Source organism: Capricornis sumatraensis, chromosome 7 (assembly GCF_032405125.1).
Source record: "Capricornis sumatraensis isolate serow.1 chromosome 7, serow.2, whole genome shotgun sequence".
Classification (NCBI taxonomy): domain Eukaryota; kingdom Metazoa; phylum Chordata; class Mammalia; order Artiodactyla; family Bovidae; genus Capricornis; species Capricornis sumatraensis.
The window spans coordinates 19,266,563-19,293,783 of NC_091075.1; the positions used below are offsets into that span (position 1 = coordinate 19,266,563).

The 27,221-nt window shown below is 41.7% G+C and overlaps 1 protein-coding gene across 2 annotated transcripts; it reads left to right on the forward strand.

Annotated features, from left to right (window-relative positions):
• Positions 1–1,495: 1,495 nt before the first annotated feature.
• Positions 1,496–21,694, forward strand: ETNPPL (ethanolamine-phosphate phospho-lyase). 2 transcript variants are annotated; one of them, XM_068974807.1, is made up of 13 exons: positions 1,496–1,684; positions 4,362–4,480; positions 4,750–4,909; positions 7,187–7,261; positions 10,941–11,031; positions 12,075–12,191; positions 13,911–13,993; positions 14,798–15,023; positions 15,941–16,095; positions 16,710–16,799; positions 17,023–17,153; positions 18,650–18,717; positions 20,113–21,694. In XM_068974807.1, the coding sequence occupies exons 1-13, from the start codon at positions 1,629–1,631 to the stop codon at positions 20,233–20,235; spliced, it is 1,494 nt and encodes a 497-aa protein (XP_068830908.1). In that variant the 5' UTR covers positions 1,496–1,628; the 3' UTR covers positions 20,236–21,694. The 2 variants fall into 2 exon arrangements, with proteins under 2 accessions (XP_068830908.1, XP_068830909.1); XM_068974808.1 differs by having other exon boundaries at positions 4,768–4,909.
• The last annotated feature ends 5,527 nt before the right edge of the window (positions 21,695–27,221 follow it).

Sequence of the window (27,221 nt, forward strand, 5' to 3'; positions counted from 1 at the left end):
TAAATAATAAAAAAGAACTCAAGACCAGGATTATTTATTTAAAGAACATACTTTAAAGCACTGGAAATAACTGAAGGTTTATGGAGGGAGCATGCCTGTGTGTGGCTTCACTAGCTGGTTTGAGAGTCGATGTACACTTGGCAATATCTTTCAAGTGTGGAACAAGACCAAGATTACATGACTGGGATTTCTTGCAAGTTTCCTAAGTGTCTTCTCCCCTTCATTGATAACACCTAGAATTCTTAACACGTTTTTCCTCATAGAACTCCATTTCTCAACCTATCTTAGGCAATGAAATAATCCTACTAATCCTGCAGGACATTAATATTAATTAATAACTTCATTCAAGAGAAAAGTCAGATATTACAAACATTTATCAAGCATGTTCTTACTGGTAAAATAAGCTTTCTCTGCTGTCTTTCGAAACACAAAGAATGAAATGATCTCATCTAAACTCTATGGCTAAGCAGTTGTGTGACCTTGAATGATAAGACTTTACCTTTCCTGTACCTAGGTGTTCTTATCTACAAAACACAGGGGATAAATCAGATGATCTCTACTTCTTCAAATAGTTTATGATTTAATGTTATAGTTAATTAGGTTTCCTTCTGTCCACATATTTAAATTTGATCAGTGAGAGAAGAGAATCCTAAAGGAAGTCAAGAAGCCTAGGAATGAATTCAGGTTCACCGTCAGGTAGACCTGTAATAACTGTTCCCATATGTTAAATAAGGCGGTAACTTTCAGGCTTACCTCAGTCAGGGTTGTTATGATGACTGAACCCGATAAGTGCAATTATCTCTAAAGCAGGTATTTGAAACAGGGGTATATATTATCCCTCCCGACAAATAACAGACTGAGTTCCTGTGATTTACCCTTTGGGCGTGTGACTTGTTACTCTTGTTAAGTAGATTTTGGTATTGGAACTTGCTCAAAAGGAGAATGGAGACAAAAGTCCTGTTATCTCCAGTGAGTGCCTATCTTTGAATGTGTACAAATAAAGGGAGAAAGGAAAGAAGAAGGGGCGGGGCCGGGGGGAGAAAGAGAAGAAAGGAAAAAAGAAAGGAGGTCTTCCCTGGTGGTCCAGGGGCTAAGACTCCCTGCTCTCGATGCAACCGGCGCAGATCCTGCATGCCACAACGAAGACCCGGTGCAGCCAGATAAATAAATAAATATTTTTAAGAGAGTGGGAAGGAGGGAATTCATAGGCAGAGGAGGAGGAAAGGCCACGGCGAGGCAGGCTTAGAAAAATAAAAGGGGAGTTAGGAGAAGCAACAACTGCGGGGAGGGGAAGTAGGCAGCAGGGCGGGAAGGGAGCGAGTTAGCCTGGGGCAAGAGCGGGGGCGGGGGTGGCGACTGAGTGGCTAGCCCAGGCACCGGCCCGGCCGGCCCCCGGCGGAGGAGGGGAGGAGGAGGGTGGGGCTTGGCGAAGGGCAAAGGCGGCGCAAGACTTAAAAGGGAGATGACCCCAGCTGGTTGACACCGACCTCTGCCTCCGGCGCCCAGGACCAGAGGACCCAACCTGGGAGGTCAGGGAAGGGCCGCAGCTGAGGCAGTCCGCGGGCTCCCGTCGCGGGCGCAGGGACTGGAGCGGGGAGATCCCTGGGGGCGCCGGGCACCCTGCCGCCATGTGCGAGCTGTACAGCAAGCAAGAGACCCTGGCGCTGAGGAGAAAGCACATCGGGTAAGGGCTCCCCAGCCCAGGCGAGAGGCGCAGAGAGTGGGAGTCACCAGGTCACCAGCGCAGGGAGCGGAGAGCTGAAGCCGGGCCGGGAGCTGGCTGGCTGGGGTCCCGCGGGGAGCGGGACCTGCCGCTTGCCCGCCGCACCTGCATGCACGCGCCGCCGCCCGCCGCGAGCGCCCCGCCGCGCCCGCGCCCCAGGGGCTCCCTTGCAGCCGGGGCCCGGGTGATCCCCGCGCTCTGCAGCCGGCGGAGAGGGTGAGGGCTGCGGGCCGGCTGGAGGAATTGACCATGAGGGTTGATAGCCACTGAAGAACACCGTTCCAGGGCTGGGCTCTGGAAGGGGAGAAGGGTAGTTCTCCGCCACGCCCACCTACTCGAAAGTTTTCCATAACTATGAACTCTGAAATATTTTTGATGATGGCTATGAAAACTCATTCTGACAACTTTTGTTGAAAGCGAACTCTTCCTTCTTGCACGCTTCGTTAAGAAGTAAAAGGTTAATCTAGCCAGTGGAGGGGAGGGGAAAAAAGCGTTGACACTTTTTAAAGGGTAAGATGCCCTTACTCACCTTGGTCTCCCCAGATGTGCCCGCGCTACAACGTAAAGATGCAGGGTTCTCTCGGGTCTGTTTTCGCTTTGCTCACATTAACAGTATAAACGACTTGGTGAGTGAGCGTACAGGACCCATACTTAAGTCAGACCTGGGCTCTGGTCCTAGAAGAGTGTCATGTTACCTTGTGATCTCTGTCACATTAAATTCCTCTTCTATGAAAATCCACTTCTATGAGTGGCAAGGTGGGAAGTACATTAACAAAGAGGCAAGGTCAAGTGCAGTTTTCAGCCCATATTCATAAGGAAGAATTTTTCTGGATTTTAACTTGCAGTTAATAAACAACTGAGTTTGAACTAATAAATTCTCATTATTAGTTTCATTTTAGCTGATGACACTTAAGTTTAGGCATTTAAAAAATTTTATTACTTATTCACAATAATTACAATACTTTCTAAACTATTGTGTATCAATTTAATACATAACTATTTACCCTCTAAACTACCTTCAGTGCACATGGGAACATGTTTTCTGTGCATGCAAAGCCACCAAAATAAAACTATATTTTGGGAGCTTTTCTGGTGGTTCAGTGATTAGGACTCCTTGCTTCAAGTGCAGGGAGCTTGGGTTCAATCTCTGGTTGGGGAACTAGGATCGCACATTTCCTCATGGCATGACAAAAAATAAATAAATAAATATAAATAATAATAATATATTTTGCTTAGTTTCTAAACATTCATGGAGCCAAGATCAGAAATGCTTGTACTGTTTTCATGTTGCTAAAACTTGTACAGCCATCCAAGTAACCATAAATAGGGATGACATTTTATTAGACTCAAAAGAGTGGGTTAAAAGGTTAGAATCATAATTGGATCGTATTATTTAAGAATGGAAAATCCATTTGCTGCAGAACAAGAACCAATTAAAAGACCTGAAAATAATCTGTAAAATCTCCTGCACACTATTTAACACTAAGTTATTTGTAGTAGCTTTTAGTCCTATTCATTTCTTTACAAGTAGGTTTGAGGGAGAGATTAGATGACAAGCAAGCTCTATTTTGGGCAATGGCATAAGACAGTCTTCTTTTTTTTCTTCCAATTTTATTGGTGTGTAATTGACATACAGCACTTTATTAAGTTTGAGTTTCGTATCATAACGATTTGACTTACATCATGAAATTACTATTACAGTTAAGTTTGGTGAATATCCATCATCCCATTAATAGAAAATTTAAGAAATAGAAAATCCCCTAGAATTTGCTTTCTTAACAACTTTCATATAAAACATACAGCAGTGTTATAATCAATCATGTTAAAAGGTAAGACGCCCTTATCATGTTGTACATTTAAATTATATCCATAGTACTTATTTACCTTATAACTGGGAGTTTGCTCCTTCTGACTATGTTCATCTGATTTCCCTGCCTCCCAGCTCTTCCCAAGAAGTGTAATCTCTTTTTTCTGTGAGTTTATTTTTGAAGCATAATTCATGTACAACACTATGTTAATTCCTACTATACAACACAGTGATTCAATATTTCCATATATTTCAAAATGGTCACTGTGGTAAATCTAGTTACAGTCAAGACAAAAATCTACTTCCAAATTCTGGTTTTCTCTCTTATTGGCTTGAACCAAGCTTCTTAATTTTTCTGTGCCTGTTTTCTCACCTATAAAAGTGAGAATGATAATAACTCCTCTTATGTTATTGTTGGAAGGATTAAATGAGATAATATTTGTAATAGCTATCAGTTCTTAATATACAGGAAGGCTCAAAAAAAATCGGTTTTTTTTTTCCTAGTGGAACAAAATTTTCCAAAGGAAAATAAGTTATTGGTTTGTGTAATTAGAGCTGTCAGAGTTGATCCATGTGCCTCTAAAAAGTATTGTCAGATCGTGGCAAATTTAATATAACAAGCATAAGAAACGTGAGCAATGTCACAGATGGGGGATTAAGGTAAAAGTTTCCAGGCTAATATGAAATTAAAAAGAAAAAAGTATGTCACCTAGGTTGTGTTTTCCCTTTCTTTTATGTAATTGTAATTTTCCACCCATCGTGACCTTGACTGAGAAGGGAAAACACTGAGCAGTCCTACCAGACCAAAGTGTTTCCTTTCATTATTTCTAGGCCTTCATGCAAAGTTTTCTTTGCTGCGGATCCCATCAAAATAGTGCGAGCCCAGCGGCAGTACATGTTTGACGAGAAAGGTGACCAGTACTTGGATTGCATCAACAACGTTGCCCATGGTAATGTGCTGTCTTTGTTGTGCCCTGAAGGATACGTTCATGGATTAAGGCAGCCTTGGCACCGTTAATATTTGTCCCAGGATTTGCAGTGGCTGCAGTTCCTCGGCTGAACAGAGCCCTTAGTCCTAGGCTGGGAAAAACTAGAACAAAATGTGGGAGAGGAACAGGATCAACTTTTCTTTTTTTTTTTTTTGCTTCAGAATCTGCCTCACTTCCCAGGCATTTCGAACTGTAACTCATTTTGAGGACTTTTGTCTTTTAAATTTTAGTGGGACACTGCCACCCAGAAGTGGTCAAAGCTGCCCAGAAACAGATGGAACTACTAAATACAAATTCTCGATTCCTCCACGACAACATTGTGGAGTATGCCAAGCGCCTCTCCGCAACCCTGCCGGACAGACTCTCTGTTTGCTATTTTACAAATTCAGGGTAAGTTTCAAGGTTTTTCCAGCCATCCCCATTCCCATGAATCTCCTTGTTTCCTCTCTCACATGTCTTTTCTATTTTGATTGCTGGTGGAGGAGGAATATCTAAACAGGTTTCCTGAGACTCTTACTAATGATGCTGCATGGGGGACCTGACCTCCTGGTTCTTTCACTTGGGCCCACCAGCTCCTTGTAGATAAGATACCTGACATCGTGTTCCAAGGCTCTTGATGCAGCCTGTAACTGCAGTCCCATGATTAACATGTGCGTGTCACTCAAGACTTTTCACTACCACGCTTCTTTGGTGATAGATGGGGAAGGTGCACCAGTAGGGATCCCTAAGCATTTCCCCAGCACAAACACAGAGGAGGAAGGAATCAATTCAAGTGAATAGATATGTTACAACTTTTAAATTCTGTAAATTCGAATGATTGTATCCCATTCTGTTGAATATTATGCAGACATTAAAAAGTATGTTTTAGGGGGAACTCCCTGGCAGCCCAGTGGTTAGGACTTCAAGCCTCCACTTCAGAGAGCCTGGGTTTGATTCCTGGTCAGGGAACTAAGATCCCACAAGCTGGGAAGTACAGCAAAAATTTTTAAAAATGCATGTTTTTGAAAATACATGTTTAAAGACAGGTGAAAATCTTACCTATTGGGAGGAAAGCTGTCTATACAGCACAAACTCATTTTTAAAATGATATATATGTATATATATACTAAAACTAAAAGATTCTGTGATTCCTTTTCTTTCTGGCCATGCCTGAGGCTTGTGGAATCTTAGTTCCCCACCAGGGATTGAACCCAGCCCCCTGCAGTAGAAACTCAGAGTCCTAACCACCAGACTGCCAGGGGAGTTCCACACTTCTCTTTTCAATAAAACCCAATTTATAACCAGAAAATTGTTCTTTTTTTTTCCTTTGTAAAGAATTAAGACATTTTAGGATCTACTTTGTTGTTGTAAAGCATTCTTGCCTTCATCGAATTAAATGACATAGTATTTGACTTGCCCTTCCAAAGAATCCTATGCTGTCAAAGAATGGTTAGCCTTAAAGAGCACTGTCACCAAAGACTGGAGGTGACAGAGCCTGCAATAGTATTAATACAAAGAACGTTCTTGAAGTCAACCAGGCTTCAGTCAACACTGGCTCTACCTCTTCTTAGCCGTGAGAACTTATCCTTGTCACTTAACCTCTCTGAGCCTTCACCCATAAAAAGATGACAATACTTGCCTTGAAGAGTAGTTATGAGAATCAATATATAAGTAAAACAGTATAATGCTTGGCATGTGATAAACATGCCGCAAATGATTACTTTTCCACCTGTGTCCGAGTAGTGTATCTAGACTCTCTACAGCAGATAGAAAGATTACGGTCTTCATTTTTTAAAGTCTTGTTTATCTGTCGATCTATTTGTTTTTGGCTGTGCTGGGTCTTCGCTGCTGCCTGGGCTTTTCTCTAGTTGCAGCGAGCAGGGGCTGCTCTCCAGTTGGGGCATGGGGCCTTCTCTCTGTGGTGGCTTCTCTTGTTGCATAGCATGAGCTCTAGGTACACAGGCTTCAGTAGTCGCAGCAAGTGGGCTCAGTAGTTGTGGCCCATGGGCTTAGCTGCTCCTTAGCAAATGGGATGGAGAAGGCAATGGCAACCCACTCCAGTGTTCTTGCCTGGAGAATCCCAGAGATGGGGGAGCCTGGTGGGCTGCCATCTCTGGGGTCGCACAGAGTCGGACATCACTGAAGCAACTTAGCAGCAGCAGCAGCAGCATGTGGGATCTTCCTGGGCCAGGGGTTGAACCCCTTTCTCCTGCATTGGCAGGAGGATTCTTTACCATTGAGCCACCAGGGAAGCCCTGATCTTCATTTTCCAGATAAGAAACTAATCAAGTATTAGGTCAGCACAACACAGGTCAGTGGCCTTCCGGTTAGTGGGACCTTAGACTCCAATTCCTCCCATTGAGATCACACTTAATATAGGTTTCTTGGGCTTCTCAAAGTTAGTCCCCTATGATGTGGCTGAACTGGGCCAGAGTTTGAAATGAGCAGAATATCGTTAATTTGTGCTGAGTTTCCTCATGCGTCCCACTGTTTTTTGAAGACATCTGGGGAACTTAGGAGGATGATATGAGATGGCTGGTTGGGCAAGATTGAGGGGGAAAAGAGGACCTCAACTTATTTATTTATGCAGTTCTGTGTAGTTGAAATCTTCAACTTTGAAAATAGCATTTCAGAAGATTTTTAAAGAGCTTATGTCACATTGTTCCTCTCTCTCTGCTGTCTTAATAGATCGGAAGCCAATGACTTAGCCTTACGCCTGGCTCGGCAGTTCAGAGGCCACCAAGATGTGATCACTCTTGACCAGTAAGTCTTGGACACGAAACTTCTCAGCAGGAAAGTCCTTCAGAGATGAAAACACATTGATCCTATCTAGACTAATACCAGAAGTATGTACAGAGGAGGCTGGATGGCACAAGGATTTTATTTTACTATTATGTTTAAGATTTCAAGGCCAACTCAGGCCTAGAGAACACTTAATTCTTTCCAAGCACCTGGAGGCTCTTTCGGGTCCTGTGGTCATGGTCTCATGGGCTTTGTATGAATTAGAATTTACTTTCAAACATTAACTATTTATTGAGCCACTGCAATGCAATCCACTGTAATTAATTTAAAAGACAGTAATTTAGAGCAAATTTTGAAGACTACAAGCAGCCAAGTTAAAAAAAAAGGTTTTTTTTTTTGGCTACATTGTACAGCATGCAGGATCTTAGTTCCCCCACCAGAAATCAAACCCAGACTTCCTGCTTTGGGAGCAGAAGTCTTACCCACTGGACTGCCAGAGAAGTCCCAAATTCATTACAATTTGAGCAAGAAGTTTGACAACTTCTATCTTAACTGAGATTTTTTTTTAATTGTTTCTGCCTGCCCACCCCACTAATCTCACACACAGAAGGTTGAACTGAACATGTACCTCATTTCTTACCCATCTATAGGCTTCTCTTGTTTTATGTGTTGGTTGATGTAGTCATTCTCTATTGCTACTGTAGCAAATTATCACAAACATAGTGGTTTAAGCAACATGAATTTATTCTCTTACAGTTCTGGAGATCAGATGTCCAAAATGGGCCTCAGTGGGCTAAAAGTTAGGTGGCGGCAGGGCTGCAATCCTAGAGACTCTAGGGGAAATGTGCTGCCTTGCCTCCAGCTTCTAGAGGCTGCCTGCCTTGCTTGGCTTTGGGCCCCTTCATTCACCTTCAGAGCCGGCCATGCCATTACTCCAGCCTCTACTTCCATCACACCCCAGAGTCTGACCACCATCCCCCTGCCGCCTTCTTTCCCTTATAAAGACACTTGTAATAATGTTGGACCTTCCAGGGATTATCACTCCATTTCATGATGCTTAATCACATCTGCAAGGTCCGCTTTGCCACGTAACATATTCTCAGGTTCTGAGGATTAGAACATGGGCATCTTTGGGGAGGGCAGGCATGATGCTGCCTATCACAGAATGGACACTGTGACTGCCCTCTATGCCCAGCTACCACAGGCAGCACTGCAGTAAGAACCCTCAGACATGTGCCTTTATGGACCTTTCTGAGGATCTCTTAGGAATAAGCACCCAGAAACAAGATCGCCAGGCCGTAGGGGTACTGTAAACATTATTGATTTGACTAAATGCTCCCAGGTCAGTCTCCAGAGTGGTTGAAACTCTCTACCCAGTGCATGAAATGTTCCATTTCCCCATATCCTAGGCAAAGCCTGAGAGTATTGTGCCTTTTTTTCCTTTAATAGTTTCTGGTCTAATAAGTATAAAATAATATCAATGTTGTTTTTATTTGCAATTTTCTAATTATGAGATTGAGTATCTCTTCATATACTTACTATATATTTGTGACTCCCCTTCTGAGAATTAGCTTCACTAGTGGCTCAGATGGTAAAGAATCTGCCTGTAATAAGGGAGGCCAGGTTCAATCCCTGGATTGGGAAGATCCCATAGAGAAAGAAATGGCAACCCACTCCAGTATTCTTGCCTGTAGAATCCCATGGACAGAGGAGCCTGGCGTGCTACAGTCCATGGGGTTGCAAAGAGCCAGACACAACTAAGCGACTGACCCACTTTTTTTTCTGAGAATTATCTGCTTATATTCTTTACCCAGTTTTTCTGTTGGGATTCCCATCCTTGTTTTTGTGGTTGCATGCATAGACTGGATCAGAGAATCTCAGCCTAGACTGCGTTTTAGAAATACCTGGGGAAATGTTCTTTTTATAGTGCCAGTGCCCAGGCCTCACCCCAGACCAGTTAAAGAGAGTCTCTAGAGGCAGAGTCCAGGAAACCAAGTTTCCCAAGTGATTCTTTATGCAAACAGACCATTTTGGAAGTTAGCCTCTTTTATTTGAGACATTACAAATATTTTTTCCCAATCTATCACCTGCCTTTTAACTTTGTCCATGGCATCCATCTACCAAAAAAATTTTGATTGAATCATATGGCAAAACCAATACAGTATTATAAAGTAAAATTTAAAAAAGTTTTTTGATTAAATCAGAGTTTGCATTTTCATCCTATGGTTTGGTTTTCTAAGTTTTGTTAAAATCTTTCCCCCATACATACCCATCACCATCCCTCAGATCACAAAGATGCTCTTCGTTTTCTTCTATGTGTGTATCTGCTTCTCAATTAACTCCACCTAGAGGCCTCTGTGTTGCCATTTATGCATGGCTGAGCTTGCTTCTGTCCCAGTCGTAACTTTGTTCTTATTCCAGTACCATACTAATTTCATGGCTATTGCTTTGTAGGATGTTTTAATCTATGGTAGAGGACGTACTCCCTGTTTGCTTTATCTATTCATGGGCCTTTTATAATTTCCAGAGAGAGACAGCGGAGAAGGCAGTGGCACCCCACTCCAGTACTCTTGCCTGGAAAATCCCATGGATGGAGGAGCCTGGTGGACTGCAGTCCATGGCGTCGCTAAGTGTCGGACAGGACTGAGCGACTTCACTTTCACTTTTCACTTTCACGCATTGGAGAAGGAAATGGCAACCCACTCCAGTGTTCTTGCCTGGAGAATCCCAGGGACAGAGGAGCCTCGTGGGCTGCCGTCTATGGGGTCGCACAGAGCCAGACACGACTGAAGAGACTTAGCAGAGAGAGACAGAGCCTGTTACGTGCTGGCACAGAATGAGAGATGTCAACATTTGATCTCCTGTGTGTGTGCATGTGCCCAGACACTTCGTCATGTCTGACTCTTTGCAACCCCATGGAGATGCTCCAGACAAGAATACTGGGGTGGGTTGCCATTTCCTCCTCCAGGGGATCTTCCCAACCCAGGGATCAAACCCCTGTCTCTTATGTCTCCTGCATTAACAGGCAGATTCTTTACCACTAGCATCACCTGGGAAGCCCTTATAATTTCCAGTCTCCTGATTATATACATCTTGGAAGAAAAAAACATTCAGGGGAATATCATAGCCACCTGTATTTTAAGTGAAAGAAAGGAATTTCACAACCTTAGGAAGAACTAAGGTTGATCACCTCTCAACCTTGGTTCTTTTTGAAAAAACCTCCTATTCCTTACCAACTTGCATTTGTTCAAAATGTGCTATTAGACATCCTTTAGAAACCATTCTAAACAGAAACACAGCCCATGTTATGATATAAATTTGTTTTTTAAATTTACTAGACTATAACTATAAGATACATTTAAAGAATACATACATCTGATATTTCTCATGAAACTATAGAAAACAATATTTTACACTTAATCTAATTTAGCAGAGCTAATACAATCCAAAGAAATTAAGTTTTTTTCTGGCTAAAAACTGCCTACAAGGATACATACTTGGCTTTCTATGTGTTTTATTGCCTGAATCAGGAGAGCTGGACAAATTAATGGCCGGTCCTACCATGAAAAATTGGATTCCATATAGTTAAGTCTGGCACCAATGTTGAGATTCTCCCTGGATGATACAGAATACTGTTTTTCATATCCTGAAAGAGCATCCTTCTTTGAATGATGTTGGTTACCGTTCCTTTTTGTTTCAGTGCTTACCACGGTCACCTATCATCTTTAATTGAGATCAGTCCATATAAATTTCAAAAGGGCAAAGATGTCAAGAAAGAATTTGTGCATGTGGTAAGTATCTTGGAATTCAAGAATCAGAATGTTACTACTGGAAGAGTGCCCAGTGATAATCCAGACCAATCTTTGCATTGAAATGAAACCATGAAAAAGGAAACTAAGATATAGAGCTGTTATATGATTTGCTAAAAGTCAGAGAGCTAGTTAATGACAAGATGTGGGTTAAAATCCATTGATGAGTACCATACAGGTCAGTATAGTGGTAGTAACAGCTGTTATTCACAGCTCTTATTTCACTTTTCTTGCCCCTGGATCTTCAATTACTTTTTCTATCACTGAGGCCAATTTGAAACTCAGAGTTGCATCGGTGTGTATGACTGTCTTAAAATCACTCTATGCTAAATTATTATGTAAATTTATTACGTCAAATAAATATTAAATGAAAGAAAATAAAGAAAAAAGTTGTTGAAGCAGTAAAACTCATTTCGCTTAATTAAGGATCAGTGGACTTTTTTAAGAGAATCATGAATACATTCTTTCAAAATTTTAAGATCTGAAATTACTACTAAAGCACTCTGAATTTTTGAATGATTACAGTTTGCTATATAGTTGGCAAGTGCTGGTTTATTTTCTTCCTTTTAAAAAATATTTCTTGGCCTCACTAAAAAGCACATAGGATCTTAGTTCCCCTACCAGAGATCGAACCCACACCTCCTGCTTTGGAAGCTCAGAGTCTTAACCACTGGACCACCAGGGAGGTCCCTATTTTTGACATAGAATAGTTAATACAGTTTCCATTCATTGAAGTTTTCAAATAACATAGTCACATTTGTTGTTTGAATTCGCCCCTTATGTGATCAGAGATGCAATTTTGACTTCCAAGGGCCTAGAAGTAAATCCAAGCTCCTGTTCACAATACAAAGATTTCAAGTGTCACTGAATTCAGAAATGTTAAGGAAAAAGAGCAGAAGAACATCGAGTCACATAAATCCACAGGTCACCTTTCTATTATGCTCTTGTGGGGAAATACCCTTTCTTAAAAGCTCATTTGTCCAGGAGAAAGATCATGAGAAAATGTTATCTCTTGATGTTTTCAGGCGCCAGCTCCAGATACTTACAGAGGAAAATACAGAGAAGACCATGCAGATCCGGCCAGTGCTTATGCAGATGAAGTGAAGAAAATTATTGACGAAGCTCATAACAGCGGAAGAAAGGTTTGTATTTACAGCTTTGGAAACACGTTAACATCTTTCATAAACTAGATTGACATCATCATGATACACTAGAGATGTGGAAATGGATTAGATGGCAAATCCTTTCTGTTCTTCTCTGGTTACATTTTCACTTAGTTCATATATTAAAAAATGCATTATTGTAGTCATGCCTCTAAGACTATTTTTATTTATCCTGGAAATGTAATAACTGTACCTGTTTCAGAACTGGTGGTCTAATTCTGACCTTCCCAGTGGGATGCAGACTCTGGTGCAAAGGGATAGGAGGAGAGAATTAAGAAAGGTGATAGCCCATGGACAGACCATTCCAAATGAGAGTAACATGAGGGGCTAACATAAGGTGAAAGAAGGGGAAGAGGCAGGGTCGCCCCAGGGCCCCAGGATCAACGCAGGCCCCTGGACCCTGGGAGCCTTGGCTTTCCCTAGGATTGGCTCAGCTTTCCTGAAGGTGCTGAGCCTGGGTAAGACCAGGCAGGAAAATGGTCTTCCAGTCTGTGTCTGCACTTTTGGTTTTAAATCTTCATTGAATTTATTACAGTATTTCTTCTGTTTCATGTTTTGGTGTTTTGTTTTATTTGGCTGAAAAGCATGTGGAGTCTTAGCTCACTCCCTGTATTGGAAGGTGAAGTCCCAATCACTGGACTGCCAGGGACATCCCGGGGTCTGCACTTCGAAAAACCAAAATCCTACCAAGTAGGAAGAGCTTTCATTTTCTCAGCCTTCACCCTGCTATCTTCCACCTTCAGCCTGATGTTGAATTCTCAACCCCCACAGGGGTTACTTACATGGAGCTTTAATGTGATTTGACATATGCTTTGCCTTTAAATTGATTTATGGCATATATATGGCAATTAAAAAAACGTTTTAATTGAGAGAAAAATGAAAACTTTATGTTTTCCAGTTCAAGTGTTTTTTCTTAATGACTGGAGAGTTGTTTGCCTTTCTTAGCTATTTTCTTCTTTTTCTTCCCAACCCATTCATTTTTCATATCTTAAAAGAGGTAGTCTAGAATAGAACCTTGGTTTCCTTGTTTATTTGTTTTTAATTGAAGTATAGGTGATGGCTTGACTCCTTATCTCATACTATTTCCATGCTTCCTCTGAATTTAGTGATTTTTTTCTTCTCTTTTCTTAGCCTCTAGAACATTTCCTCTGCAGTCCTATGGTGAATTGCCTATGTTGGTTAAGTTGTAAGCCTGGTTCAGGGCCAGAACCAGAAAGAGAGCACAGTAACTAAGGTCTGTGACCACAGGTCACCTTCTCACCTCCCTGGTGCAAATTCCAGACTCGGGCAGTCTTAATTCAACAAGTTGAGTAAATAGGCATTACAGTGATATGTTTGGAACCTGGGTAATTTTGTAGAGGCGCATATCAAAGACTGATCAAGATATCAGTCTTATTCAGTTGATCCTAATGCAAACACTCATTTAAATTAATTATGGAGAGATGGAAGGCACCTTTTCCACCGTTTCCAGTGGTAGATTCATAAGAAACCTAAAATTTCAGAAACTAATGCTTCAGATCACCTGTTTTTCCAGCATGAACATCTTTTCTTTTTAATCAAATGGCCAATTTGCCTCTTGCCAGGGGTCCATTCCCAACCATGTTTAAATCACCCACTCTATAAGAAGTCCTTTTTTTTTTTTTTAGGGGGTACGGGAGGGGGACCGAATGGACTTTGACCCCATCTTCTCTTGTATAGATTGCTGCCTTTATTGCTGAATCCATGCAGAGTTGTGGCGGACAAATAATTCCTCCAGCAGGCTACTTCCAGAAAGTGGCAGAGTATGTACTTGGGCATCTTTGGTCAAACTGAAGGAACTGTGACAGTTCCACAGGGTCGTCTGGTTGCTGGCGAAGTATGGAAGTACTTCCCATTGTTGTTTAGTAGTTGAGTCATGTCAAACTTTTTTGCAACCAACTGTAGCCCACCAAGCTCCTCTGTCCGTGGGATTTCCCAGGCAAGAATCCTGGAGTGGGTTGTCATTTCCTTCTCTAGGGGATCTTCCCGACCCAGGGATCGAAGTCAAGCCTCCTGCACTGGCAGGCAGATTCTTTACTGCTGAGCCACCAGGGACTAGATGGTAAATAGCCACTTGGGAGTGCCTGCCGCCCAGGACTCCTGGAACTCCTCACCTTCCAAGATCCCAGCTAATAAAGGATTTGCGCACAGTCTAGCCAGGGGGTCCTTGAGGGCTCTGCCCCACTTTACCCACCTGGCATCCTCTCTGATTTATTGGTGTCCAAGCTTTGCTGATTAGCAAAAAGTTGAAGATTAACTCTGCTAACATTACTTTTTGTTCACTTTTTTCTCTTGCCACTTAAAATACTGCAGTAGAGCTTACTTTAAGCAGCACAAACCCAAACAACATAAACTATATCTTATCTGGAAATGACGTGATTGTATTTCAAAGTCAGTGACATCACATAGATGTCATTGGGGATTTGAGCACTGAAATGTTTTTAACAAAGATTACAGACTTCAGGTTAACACCATTCTTTTTAAGTCCTCAATAATCCATATCTTGAAGGGAGGATATGGGGGCTCTCAGTGACCTGAAGGCATCATGCTGCCCTTTTGCTTTTCAGATATGTCCGTGGAGCAGGAGGTGTGTTTATAGCTGATGAAGTTCAAGTAGGCTTTGGCCGAGTTGGGAAACATTTCTGGAGTTTCCAAATGTTTGGCGAAGACTTCGTTCCAGACATAGTCACAATGGGAAAACCAATGGGCAATGGGCACCCAATGGCATGCGTGGTAACAACCAGAGAAATTGCAGAAGCCTTCAGCGCCTCTGGGATGGAGTATTTCAACACGGTAAATTTTGATCTCCCACGTTAATGCTAAGAGGGAAAAATACTGTGTGTTCTTACGTTTCTTTCCAATGTAATAAAGAATAAATCTCACCGTTGCCAGCTAATGACCCCAGGACCGAAGCCAGACTTTGATCTAACCATATTTTATTCTGTTTGGCACAATCCTCCTTATATTTTTTCTTATATCTTTCCCCTTCCTAAAATGTTCCTATTGATTGTTCCAGTGATAGAGTGATCCCCTGGTAAACTCTACAGGTTATGCTATTTCATTAACAGATGATATGATCTTTTTTTGTTTTGTATCACATTTAAATTCCCAAAACACATCTGACATGTTTAGATGATTCAGTAGTATAAATATTATATGGCTGTCATAGGAAATACTAACTAAATTTCTGTCTTTGGGAAATTTTATTTCCTTGATTTTGCCCCCGAAAGTTGTAAGATTCTCAAGTTTGGAAAGACAGTTATAGTTTGTACAATATGTGTAATAGGACTTGTTGCAGCTTAAAGTCAGAATCAAAATCTAGGAACATAAATTTATTTGGAGAAAATGTCATTTTTTGGCTTTTATTTTCACACAGATATTCAAGTGCTGCAATCCACATCCCTCTAACTAAACCACACTCTGAAATCCTTAATTCCCAACACAGTATCTGTGTTTGGTTTGGATGAACTTAACAGATTCTCCACTAGTCCTTCATTCCAGTTATGTAGCATATACATAATTTAGAATTATATTCTCAATCCTGAATGAATAGAATCATGCTATATTCTAAACTTAAAAAGCTAATATCACAAGGGAAAATTTTATAGAAATTATATCTTTACTTGCTTAAGTATGAGCCAGATTTCTCATAGATCAAGCAACAGCATGAATTCAACTAGTCTGTTTTCTCATTTATCTTTTTTCTGCAGTATGGAGGAAATCCAGTATCTTCTGCTGTTGGTTTGGCCGTCCTCGATGTAATAAAAAATGAAGACCTTCAAGGAAATGCCACAAGAGTAGGGAATTATCTTACTGAGTTACTGAATAAGCAGAAGACTAAACATACTTTGATAGGAGACATCAGGTATGTTTATCAAGGAACTGTAGTTATTCATATGTCCAAATAAATATTGGTGATCTTATAAATTTAAAATAAATTACATAAAACCAAATCTAGAAAACACTGAAAAAATGTTTTTCATTCAGAACACAGATATATCACTATTAACTTTTGGATATATATCTTTCCTGACTTACACTTTAAAAAAAAAATTAAGCCAGGATAATTTCAATAGCTAGAAGATGAAAAGAAGAAACTTAAAATAACTCTATATGATCTATGAAAAAATAATTTAAATGACATCTAAGAAACATCACTATTTTTCATATATGTATTTGTCATCATTGATGTCATATGAAACTAAATGGTATAAGGTTGTTTTTAAGCCTTTTTTTTCTTTTTGCAATTAATGTGATAAAAAAAAAAACTGGATTACAAAAACTAATTTCAGAAACTAAGGAGTCCTGTGGACACTGGGTTGGTATCATGAATTAATTAGAAATAGTAACAACTACCTTTAAAGAGACTCATATTCAGTCTCAAATCAAACTTGAGTTTGACGACTGTGTTAATTTTTTGTGACAGTGTGGTGCTTGACAGAGTTTATGTCAAGTTTCCTTTCTTTACCCCCCCCTCAGGGGCATTGGCCTTTTTATCGGGATTGACTTAGTGAAGGACCATCAGCAAAGGACCCCCGCCACAGCAGAAGCTCAGCACATCATCTACAGGTAAACCACCCCTCACCTGTTTGGTGTCTCAGCTTGAATGATGTCCACCCACTTGAATGTTTTTACTTCCTCTCTTCTCCCTGAATACGGAACGTTTAAGACTCTTGCAATTACAAACGTGACTTCTTACATACATATACTAAATTGCTGTCTGTTCACATCATTCTGAAATCATCTTAGTTATTGCTTGTATGCACTCACACGTATTTCCTGCACTAATTAGGATGAAAGAAAAGCGAGTGCTTCTCAGTGCCGATGGACCTCATAGAAACGTACTTAAAATAAAACCACCTATGTGCTTCACTGAGGAAGATGCCAAGTTTATGGTGGAACAACTTGATGGTATCCTAACAGGTCTGTCCACAGATCTTTAAATAAGATGCCCCCCCCCACCTCCATCCTGGTCATACATGACAGTGCATCTTGCTGTCCATGGTAGAAGTGAAGGAGGGTGGAAATGACTGTATAAATGTATATTATCATTTATTTTCACTTTTAAAAAATAATTGCATGTCTTCATTGTACCACAAACCACAGATGTTGCAGCATAAGAGTCTTTGAGCTTTATACCCTGAAAATACTTGAAATGTTGTTAGTAAAACTTATAGGCTATAGGTTAACAGTTATTTGCTATGCCCTGACTCATTTCACTGTGCACTTCAGTTATTGCAATTTCATTTTTGAGGATTTGTTCATCATTCAGAATTATAGCCTGTCATAGGAATTAATCTTTTATTGACCTCTGTTAAATAATGAGGTTGGGCTTCCCAGGTGGTGCTAGTGGTTAAGAATTCACCTGCCAATGTAGGAGACACAAGAGATGCAGGTTTGATCCCTGAGTTGGGAAGATCCCCTGAATTAGGAAGTGGCAATCACTTGCCTGGAGAATCCCCATGGACAGAGGAGCCTGATGGGCTACCATCCATGGGGTCACAAAGAGTTGGACACGATTGAGTGACTGAGCATACACGTTAAATAATTAGGTTAATTTATTTTTCATAAATTGAGATTAGCTAAGTAAGGGAGCAATGTAAAACCATACTGAAAAACATAAAACCCTGTCAAATGTTGGAGCTTTTAGGTATATTTTTTAAGCTTTTACTTCTCTGCTCCCTCTCAGCCTCTTGGGGTTGAGATAAGGCTGATAAGCCAGGAATCAGTGCAGTATACAAAATAGATCATTAATATTGGAAAGTTGAGAGTCAGCCCCAAGTTGTTTGTAATACGGTCACTGTCTTTGGACTACGAGACGCCCAAACCTGGCCAGCAGTGCTCACACATCTGTTTCCTCTGGTCCATTGAAGGACAGGTGGAACAGAGGCCATGTTGGGACAGATGTCACTATTACTTAAAATTCAGCTCAGAGCCTGAACATTTTTAGTGGTGGGGCTGGACAATTCTTTTAACAACGTGAATGAGATGGAGCTAATGCAGGCTGTGTCACACGTAATGGTGAAATGCTGCAAAAAAGTTGAAGAGGAGCGATTTTAAAACACCTGCTGCTGCTGCTGCTGCTAAATCACATCCGTCGTGTCAGACTCTGCGCGACCCCATAGACAGAAGCCCACCAGGTTCCTCTGTCCCTGGGATTCTCCAGGCAAGAACACTGGAGTGGGTTGCCGTTTCCTTCTCCAATGCTGAAAGTGAAAAGTGAAAGTGAAGTCGCTCAGTCGTGTCCGACTTTTAGCAACCCCATGGACTGTAGCTCTCTAGTTTTCTCTAGTAAGAGTATCCCTATAGGTACCAAAATGGGCTTTTTGTTTTTCTTAAGGATTTTTTTAATGTTTTATGTTTATGTTTTCTTTATGTTTTTTTTTTCCATCTTATCTACCGCATCTTCCTTGATGAAGGTTTAGAAGAAGCCGTTGGAGCTGAAACTGAGAGTATGATCTCTAAGAATACTCCTTGCAGAACCAAGGTAAGAGTCACTTGCTTAATATTTAAGGGAAAAGTTTAAAATTGGGGAAATTTAAGAAAAAGGAATGCAGATGTTTTAAAATTGTACAGTGACTTTTAGAATAAACCCACCTTTGCTAGAGTTGGCTTACTGTTGCAATTCTGAGTGCACAATTATATTCCAAGGCAAGTGTCATGCCACTTGACATCTATAAAAGCAAAGAACCATTTTTACAGGGTCATTCCCATGCTGAAAATAATCATAATAACCCTCAGGCTTGCAAAGAGGGCCTTCAAAATATATATAGAGAGGATAGCAAATGTCCTGAGCTCTGTCCTGGTTTTTCTGATTGATGCTTGACACTGCTTCGAAGTCCCACATCCCACTTCTTCTTAATCAACAAAAGCTTCGGCAGTGTGACTTCAAAATGCCCGAGTTCGATCCTCCATTGAATTAAAGTAGAAACTTCGACTGGCAGCAGGGCCCCGTCTGGTGCTGAGTGGCCTAGTTTCTGCATTTGATGTGCTGCCAGCAGAGGGCTTCCCCATTCTCTCCCCAAGCTCCCCAGGCTGTAAGAAAGGGCTCCCCGGGTCGAGAAACAGAAAGGCAAAACCTTGAGAGGCTCTGTTGCATAATTTGTTATTTGTTTATGACTCTGATGCATAAAGGAACCCTCGGTACCTCGAGTCCGCCTACACATCCAGTGTAGTCAGAAAAGTCCTTTCCCTGAGTGGAAAACATGAGGCCCTTTGAATGAGGGCAAATGATTGGCTAACAGGGTGCTTCTGTTTCTTGGTGCAACACAAACCAATGCTAGGGATCAGTTCCTCTCTGCTGTGTGAGGGTTGCATGGAGAGTCTGGGGCAGAAGCACGGCTGTCTGAACCTAGCAAGTATTGGAAAGTGCTCAGACCCTCAGTCGTGTCCGACTCTTTGTGACCCCGTGGACTGTAGCCCACCAGGCTCCTCTGTCCGTCTTCTGGCAAGAATATTGTAGTGGACTGCCATGCCCTCCTCCAGGGGATCTTACCAACCCAGAAATCGAACCAGTGTCTCTTTCAGGCAGGCGGATTCTTTACCGCTAGCGCCACCTGGGAAGCCTATAAGCATTGAAAAGGAGCTTATTGAAAAGGGACTCAGAAAAAGAGAGTTCCCCTACCAGAAATGCCACTGCGCAGTTAGCAAAGTTAGCAAGCCTTTCTGAGCTTGGCTTGGACTCCCAGATTTTAGGTGTCTATGGAAGGTAGTAATCAGGGTTAGGGAGGAACAACTCCCTAACACGGCATTCCTGTGTTGTGCTGTGTTGCTTCTGTGTTCTCCCACGTGCCGCGTTCCTGTGGAGTTAGCCCTGCGGAGGCTGGAGGCTGGGTGCGTTAGCAGTGGGCTGCCCTCTGGAGTTTGTATGCTTGTCTTACAGATACCCAAGGAAGCACAGTCAGAAATGCTCAGAGACAGCAGCCTGGAATCCAGAGAAAATCCCAGCCGAAAGAGAAATGGATTGTGCACAGATTCACTGCTCAGCAAGAGGCTCAGAACGTGAGAGATGAGCATTTTACAAGATAAATGTCTGGAGTTATCGAGAATGAATGCTGATCTCCCTTCTGTTAAAGCTCTGTTGTACCCTCTGAATGAAATATTTGCATTTACTCAGAGGTATAACGTCAATGAGTCATAAGATTAATCCAAATGATAATCAAACCATGTCAAGACTATTAGTTCAGCATTTAGCCTATTAATTCCTTACTTGAGATTTCTGCAAGTACTTCCTTTATTCTACTCAATTTAAGCTTCAAATGAAATATTTATTAAGTTGACAGTTTTACTTCTCATATTTTAATCTTTGACATGACAGAGTAAAGTACAGTAGGTTTCTGAACTTTGGAAACTTAGTGCCTTAAAATATTGTATTCTTTAATGATTTAATTTATAAATATTTATGGCTATAATAAAATTAAAGATGATGTGAACAAAAATAATTTTTATGACTAGAGAAGTATGTACTGTTCTTTCTCGTAGAATCATAGAGTTGGGTGGTAAAGTCAAAAGCCATTTGGGGGAAGGTCATGTAGCAAATGTGAAGAAGGGAATGAATAATCTGGACTCCTGTTGGGGAACTAGGTCAGTGGTGATCGTCTGGGGATGAGGGCACAGGTGCAGAGGCCAGACAAGGAGTAGACCCAGAATCACTCTTAAACATGGAGCTGGAGCAGTAGCCAGAGCACCACCTTCACCTCGGCTCTGGCTAATCAGACTGTCATCTTGGCAAGTCACTTAGCTACTAGATGAGAAATTAACTTGGCAAGCAATCCTCTTCTTCTCATCCAGTCTATCACCTATGCACACACCCTAACACACAGAGGTAACTTCAGGAGTCTCTTCCTTAAATGTGCAGGTGCCATGAGACTTGGAGGCTTGTGCGAGTACTAACCTGGAAGAAATTTGACATTTAGCCTTGACTTCTCATTATTTCTCAGTTGCCCTCCCAACAGTTATTACGCTTTGTGTGTTGGGATTTTTTGGGGGAAGCATTCTTTGTTTTGGGGTTGTGCCTCATGACTTGTGGGATCTTAACTGCCCAACCAGGAATTGAACTTGGGCCCTGGTAGTCCAGTACTCTTGCCTGGAGGATCCCATGGATGCAGGAGCCTGGTGGGCTGCAGTCCATGGGGTTGCGAAGAGTCGGACTTCACTTTCACTCTTCACTTTCATGCATTGGAGAAGGAAATGGCAACCCACTCCAGTGTTCTTGCCTTGAGAATCCCAGGGACGGGGGAGCCTGGTGGGCTGCTGTCTATGGGGTCACACAGAATCAGACACGACTAAAGCGACTTAGCAGCAGCAGTGTGGTAGTGAAAACACAGTGTACTAACCACTGGACCACCAGGGAATTCCCTGTGCATTGGTTTTTGTTCTATAAAGATGAGTTAAATAATTTTGCTATGGCCGTTTCATGATAGCTGGGAAAGATGTTGGGGGGAAAATTAAATGTAAAAAGCTTCCTTTATGAGTTCACCATAATAAAATGCTGTGAAAATGCAAGGTCTTGTTGTGAAAATAGTTTCGTCTCCTAAATGTATAATTGACTATGGGTCTGAGCTGGATCGCACTGAGATTGATTCCCAGGTAGAGAGGAGAGAGCATAAAGGTCTCTGCGGTTTGCTTCTACAAAACCAAGGTTAATTCCAAGACCGTTAAGACCTTTTACAGCACAGGTCAGTACTCCTGGGAACACTCCTTGTGTGCTGAGAAAGTGCTCGTCTCCTTGAAAGCAACTTTCCATCTCTGTCGCCTTGGGCACCCTGCTCATGTGCCATTATGCGTATTGTGGGGGTGGCTAATGTCCAAGTGGCTGATGTCAACCGGCCGACTCATTTTGTCCAGTTGGTTGTTCAGCCTTCCTCTGTTAGTGGATGCTTTTTGGTGGACATGAACAAGTGATACAGAAAATCCTAACCTGTGGTATTTATTCCATATATTCATTCATATGCCTCTTCCCAGCACCTCCTTTCGCCACACACTTTCTAATTCTTTCAGGCTCCTGACCAGCCATGCAGCCACTCCCCACTGCTCATGATTTCATATGGATGCTTGCTTTTCTTTTTCCACACAACATGGAATACCAGGTGCACCTTTCAAAGTTCTAGCACTGGGAAGATCTTCCCTGGCCACTGCTTTGCAAGGCCAGCACTGAGTGTGCCTATCACGGGGCCGTCATTCACTTTACTGAAGTGATCGATTCCTGATTCTTCATAGGGTTTATCTCCCACCATCTTGAGCAAACTCTCAGCTATCATGAAATGGCCACAGCAAAATTATTTAACTCATCTTTCTAGAACAAAAACCAATGCACAAGGAATTCCCTGGTGGTCCAGTAGTTAGTACACTGTGTTTTCACTACCACACTACCAGGGCCCAAGTTCAATTCCTGGTTGGGCAGTTAAGATCCCACAAGTCATGAGGCACAACCCCCAAACAAAGAACGCTTCCCCAAAAAACACCCAACACACAAAGCGTAATAACTGTTAGGAGGGCAATTGAGAAATAATGAGAAATCAAGGCTAAAAGTCAAATTTCTTCCAGGTTAGTACCCACACAGCCTCTAAGTCTCATGGCACCTGCACCTTTAAGGAAGAGATTCTTGTCTTACTGAGGCTTTCAGCAGATCAGGTGCCTCTCTTTCTACAGGATGATCCCTTCTTACTAACTGCTCATCATAGAGTCCAGTCTTTTCTTTAAGGAATCACTTTTACTATGTATTTTTTTAATTAATTAATTTTTTAAATTGAAGGATAAGTGTATTTTCTTAAAGCCACCTTATATTATCACTTGGCTTTCAGTGTTAATTTCCTTCACATCTATAGCCATTTGTTTTATTATTGTTGTTATATTTTAATTTTTTCTATATATTTTCCCCAAGTTTTTATTTTGAAAAATTTAAACTTTCAGGAAAGTTTCATATATTTCATGTAGCCTTCACTCGGATTCATCAGTTGTTCATATTTCGCTCCACCGACTTTCCTATCTGTGTACCTATGCGTGTACTTTTTGGCTTTGACTAAGCTATTTGGGCCATTGGGAATTTAATTGCTGGCATCAAGGCAATTCTCCCTGAATATTTCACTTTATCTTTCCCCAAAACAAGGGCATTCTCCTACAAATCAATTATTATATTAGGGGCATTTAATATTAGTTTATAATAATATTTAATATATAATTGATATTCACATTTTTAACTATGTCGATAATGTCCTTTGTAGCTTTTTTTTTTTTAATTCAGAATTCTTTTTGGCTGAGATGTGCAGCACATCTCAGATGTGAGATCTTAGTTCCCCAACCAGAGGTTAAATCCCCTCCGCCTGCGGTGGAAGCACAGTCTCCACCACTAGGCCATCAGAGAAGTCCCCCAAATTCAGAATTCTATCAGAGATTCTTCATAGCGTTTAGTTGTCACTTCTGTTTAGTCTCTTTTCATCTAGAATACTTCAACCAGTTAGACATTTAGAAGAATATCTCTCAGTTTGAATTTATATAATATTCCTCATGATTAAATTCAGATTAAACATTTTTGACCCCCCCCCAAAAAAAATTACATAGGTGATGCATACAGATTAATTTTCAAATGTGAAACTAAACTGAAATCAACCCAATTTGGTCATAATCCATTATTTTATATATATATATATAGATAGATAGATAGATTACATATAGGATAATCTATTCTATATATAGTGTGTGTATATATATATATATATATGCAAAAATCCTAAACAAAATTCTAGCAAAAACTAAGCCCATACTCATTAAGAACCAATAGGCAAGACTTCCGTGGTGGCTCAGTTGTAAAGAACTTGTGAGCCAATGCAGGAGACCCTGGGTTCGATCCCTTGTCAGGAAAGACCCCACAGGCGGTGGAGCAACAAAGTCCACGCACAACAACTGTTGAGCCTGTGCTCTAGACCCTGGGAACTGCAGCTATGAGCCCCTGCTCTGCAATTACTGAAGCCTGTGTGCCCTAGAGCCCTACTCGGCAACAAGAGAAGCCGCTGCAAGCAAGAGTAGCCCCTGCTCGCCACAACGAGAGAAAACTTCGAGCAGCAGTGAAGACTCAGCACAGCCAAAAATGAATACATATAGTAACATAGGTAGAAAAACCAACATGCAATATTGACTGGGATTTTTATCCTCTTCCTGATCAACGCAAAGGGCTTCCCCAGTGGCTCAGTGGTAAAGAATTCACCTGCAAAGCAGGAGACACAGGCTCCGTCTCTGGGTCAGGAAGATCCCCTGGAGGAAGAAATGGCAATTCTCTCCAGTATTCTTGCCTGGGGAATCCCATGGATAGGGGAAGCTGGCTGGCTACAGTCAGTGCAGTTGCAAAGAGTCGAATCCAACTGAAGCAACTGAGCTCACAGGCACGATCAGTGAAAAGACTTTAGAATATTTTAATTTTATTTATCTCCCTCTGATGTTACTATTTTGTATTTTAAATCTGTAATTTTAGGCATATATATATATAGTTTAATATGTATGCTTTATATTGTTCTCCATTTCTTCGTTCCATTTCGAATTATTTTCCCTATTTTCTTGAAGAATACCCTTTTAGTATTTGCTTTAGCATGGGTCCTTGGCTCGCCTCCCTAGTTTGACTGATGGATAGACTGAAGACCACGGAGGTTGAGTGGCTGGATGAGGTGCCCACGTCTTCGAAGCTGGGACTGCCACACAGTCCACTGACTCCTAGGCCAGTGACTTTTCCTCCACATGATTTTTCAATGTTGGGATCAGAGGCATAAAAGAGTAAACAATGCCATAGATGGTTAAATCTATTAACGAAATGTTCTAAAACCAGTTATTTTTATGAATTGGCTTTGAACTATTAATTTTAGCAAGCAAAAGCAAAACAGTTTATCAGCCGGTGACAGACACCAAAATGTTAATTAGGAAAACCAATTTAAGTGACGCAGTAACAAATACAATACTTCTAGTTAATGCTGACCTAAACATGATGAAACATGGGCCACCAAATGCTGACTTCGACATCCTTACTATTTTATACACCAATAGCAACATCATCTCTGAACTGAAATAGTTACAATAAAGAAAGTAAAAATCCAGGGTGCATTTTCCTCCCCTGGGAAGAAGAAAATTGCAACAATAACATGTAACTTAAAGTGGAAATGGGGCTGTAGAAGCAGAAAGTACAGCTTTAGAAAGCAAAAATGACTTGCAGAGAGCCACAGGCCCCTAACACTTATTTCTTCAGAAGACCCTGAGGACTCCCTGATTTTAACTGGCCCCTGTTGCATCACACATAGCATATGTTCTTCTTGGTGGGATACAAACTTAAAAAGGAGAAACAAAGAAGGTAGAGAACACTAATCGCTATTCCTTTCGTATATTCAATTATTTGCTTTTATTCTTCACTATTCCCAAAATATTGCTCTGTGCTATTCCTAAGATTCTTAACCTATGATGTCTATCTTGGGATTTCCAATTTGTTGTTGTTTTTGTTGTTGTTTTTTCTCCCACCATGCAGCTTGTGGAATCTCAGTTCCCAGCTGGGGACTGAACCCCAGCCCACGGCAGTGAAAGCTCTGAGTCTTAATCACTCAACTGCCACGAAAGTCCTTGAACTGCTCCTTTGTTTATACCTCTTTTCTAAAGGATTTTGATTGTACAGATTGCTTTTATAGGAACACCAGCTTTTCCGTGATGGGCAGATCCAATCACTTCAACACTCTTGTGATTGTCCAAGGAGGCAACAAACAAAGTGCCCTGGCAACTGGGATGGAGGTTACTCAGAGATTCAGCAACAGGGGCTTCCGCTCACCCAGTTCAGTCTGGCTGCAGCCACTCCTGAGTGCCCAGTCTGCCAACAGCAGAGGCCAACATCCAACCTCCAATATGGCGCCATTCCCCAGGGAGTCCGCCAGCTGCCTGGTGACATGTTGCTAAACATGGAAGGGGTAGTTCCTTATTTTACTAGGAGACAATTACTCTGGATATGGGTTTTCCTTTCCTGCCTGAAATGCTTCTACCTAAACCATCATCCACGGATTTACAGAGTCATTTTCCACTGCCATGGTACCACACACTCCTGAGGAATGCATTTCAGAGAAAACAAAATGTGGAAGAGGGCCCAGGATCACAGAGTTCACTAGTCTTCCCATGCTCTTCATCCTGAAACAAGCGCACATTAATACATTCTCCATTAGTTGAAGGCTATCTTAGGTGGGGTTCCCTAGGAGCAGAGTCTGAGACAGGGATTCTAGTGCAAGTGAATTATTGGAGATGTTCTCAGGAGTAGTAGGTTAAGGAAGTAAGGGGAAGCAAGAGGTCTTGGAAAGAAGGCAGCAAAGATATCCATAGTCGGAACCCAACCAGATCTGAATGCAGATGACCACCTACAGTTAAGCCTGCTTCAGGCAAGGGTGTATGCATGCTGTCTCTTCAGTCATATCTGACTGTTTGCAATCCCACTAAGCTCCTCTGTTCATGGGATTCTCCAGGCAAGAATACTGGAGTGGGTTGCCATTTCCTTCTCCAGAGGATCTTCCCGATCCAGGAATCAAACCCTGGTCTCCTGCATTGCAGGCAGACTTTTTACCGACTGAGCTACAAAGGAAGCCCCAAAACAACTGCACCCTCTGGAGTTCAAACTCAGAAGCTACAGATTATGAGACTGATGCGCTGCCTGCTGCGCTAAGAAGGCAGAACTGAGAAGCTCCTTGGGGCTTCCATATCAGGCAGTCATTGGCTGCAGGACAAAGAGGGGACAAAGTTTCCAGACAACTCTAGAAAGCCAGCTCCCTTTGGCAGAGGGTAGTTCTCCAGAGAAAGGGGAGCCCTGAACCATCAGCAACCATTGCCTAAGAGTAGTCGGAGGAGGGACTTCCCTGATGATCCAGTGGTTAAGAATCAGCCCTTCCACTGCAGGAGATATAGGTTCCATCCCTGATCAGGGAAACTAAGATTCCCACATACCCCAGGGCTTCTGAAGTCCATGCATTCTAGGGCCTGCGCAGC

Coding starts and splice junctions, on each gene's coding strand:
- ETNPPL (XM_068974807.1), top strand. CDS start 1,629: ATGTGCGAGCTGTACAGCAAGCAAGAGACCCTGGCGCTGAGGAGAAAG. Junction 4,910..7,186: donor TGCTATTTTACAAATTCAGG/GTAAGTTTCAAG, acceptor CTGTCTTAATAG/ATCGGAAGCCAATGACTTAG. Junction 16,096..16,709: donor ACTTTGATAGGAGACATCAG/GTATGTTTATCA, acceptor CCCCCCCCTCAG/GGGCATTGGCCTTTTTATCG.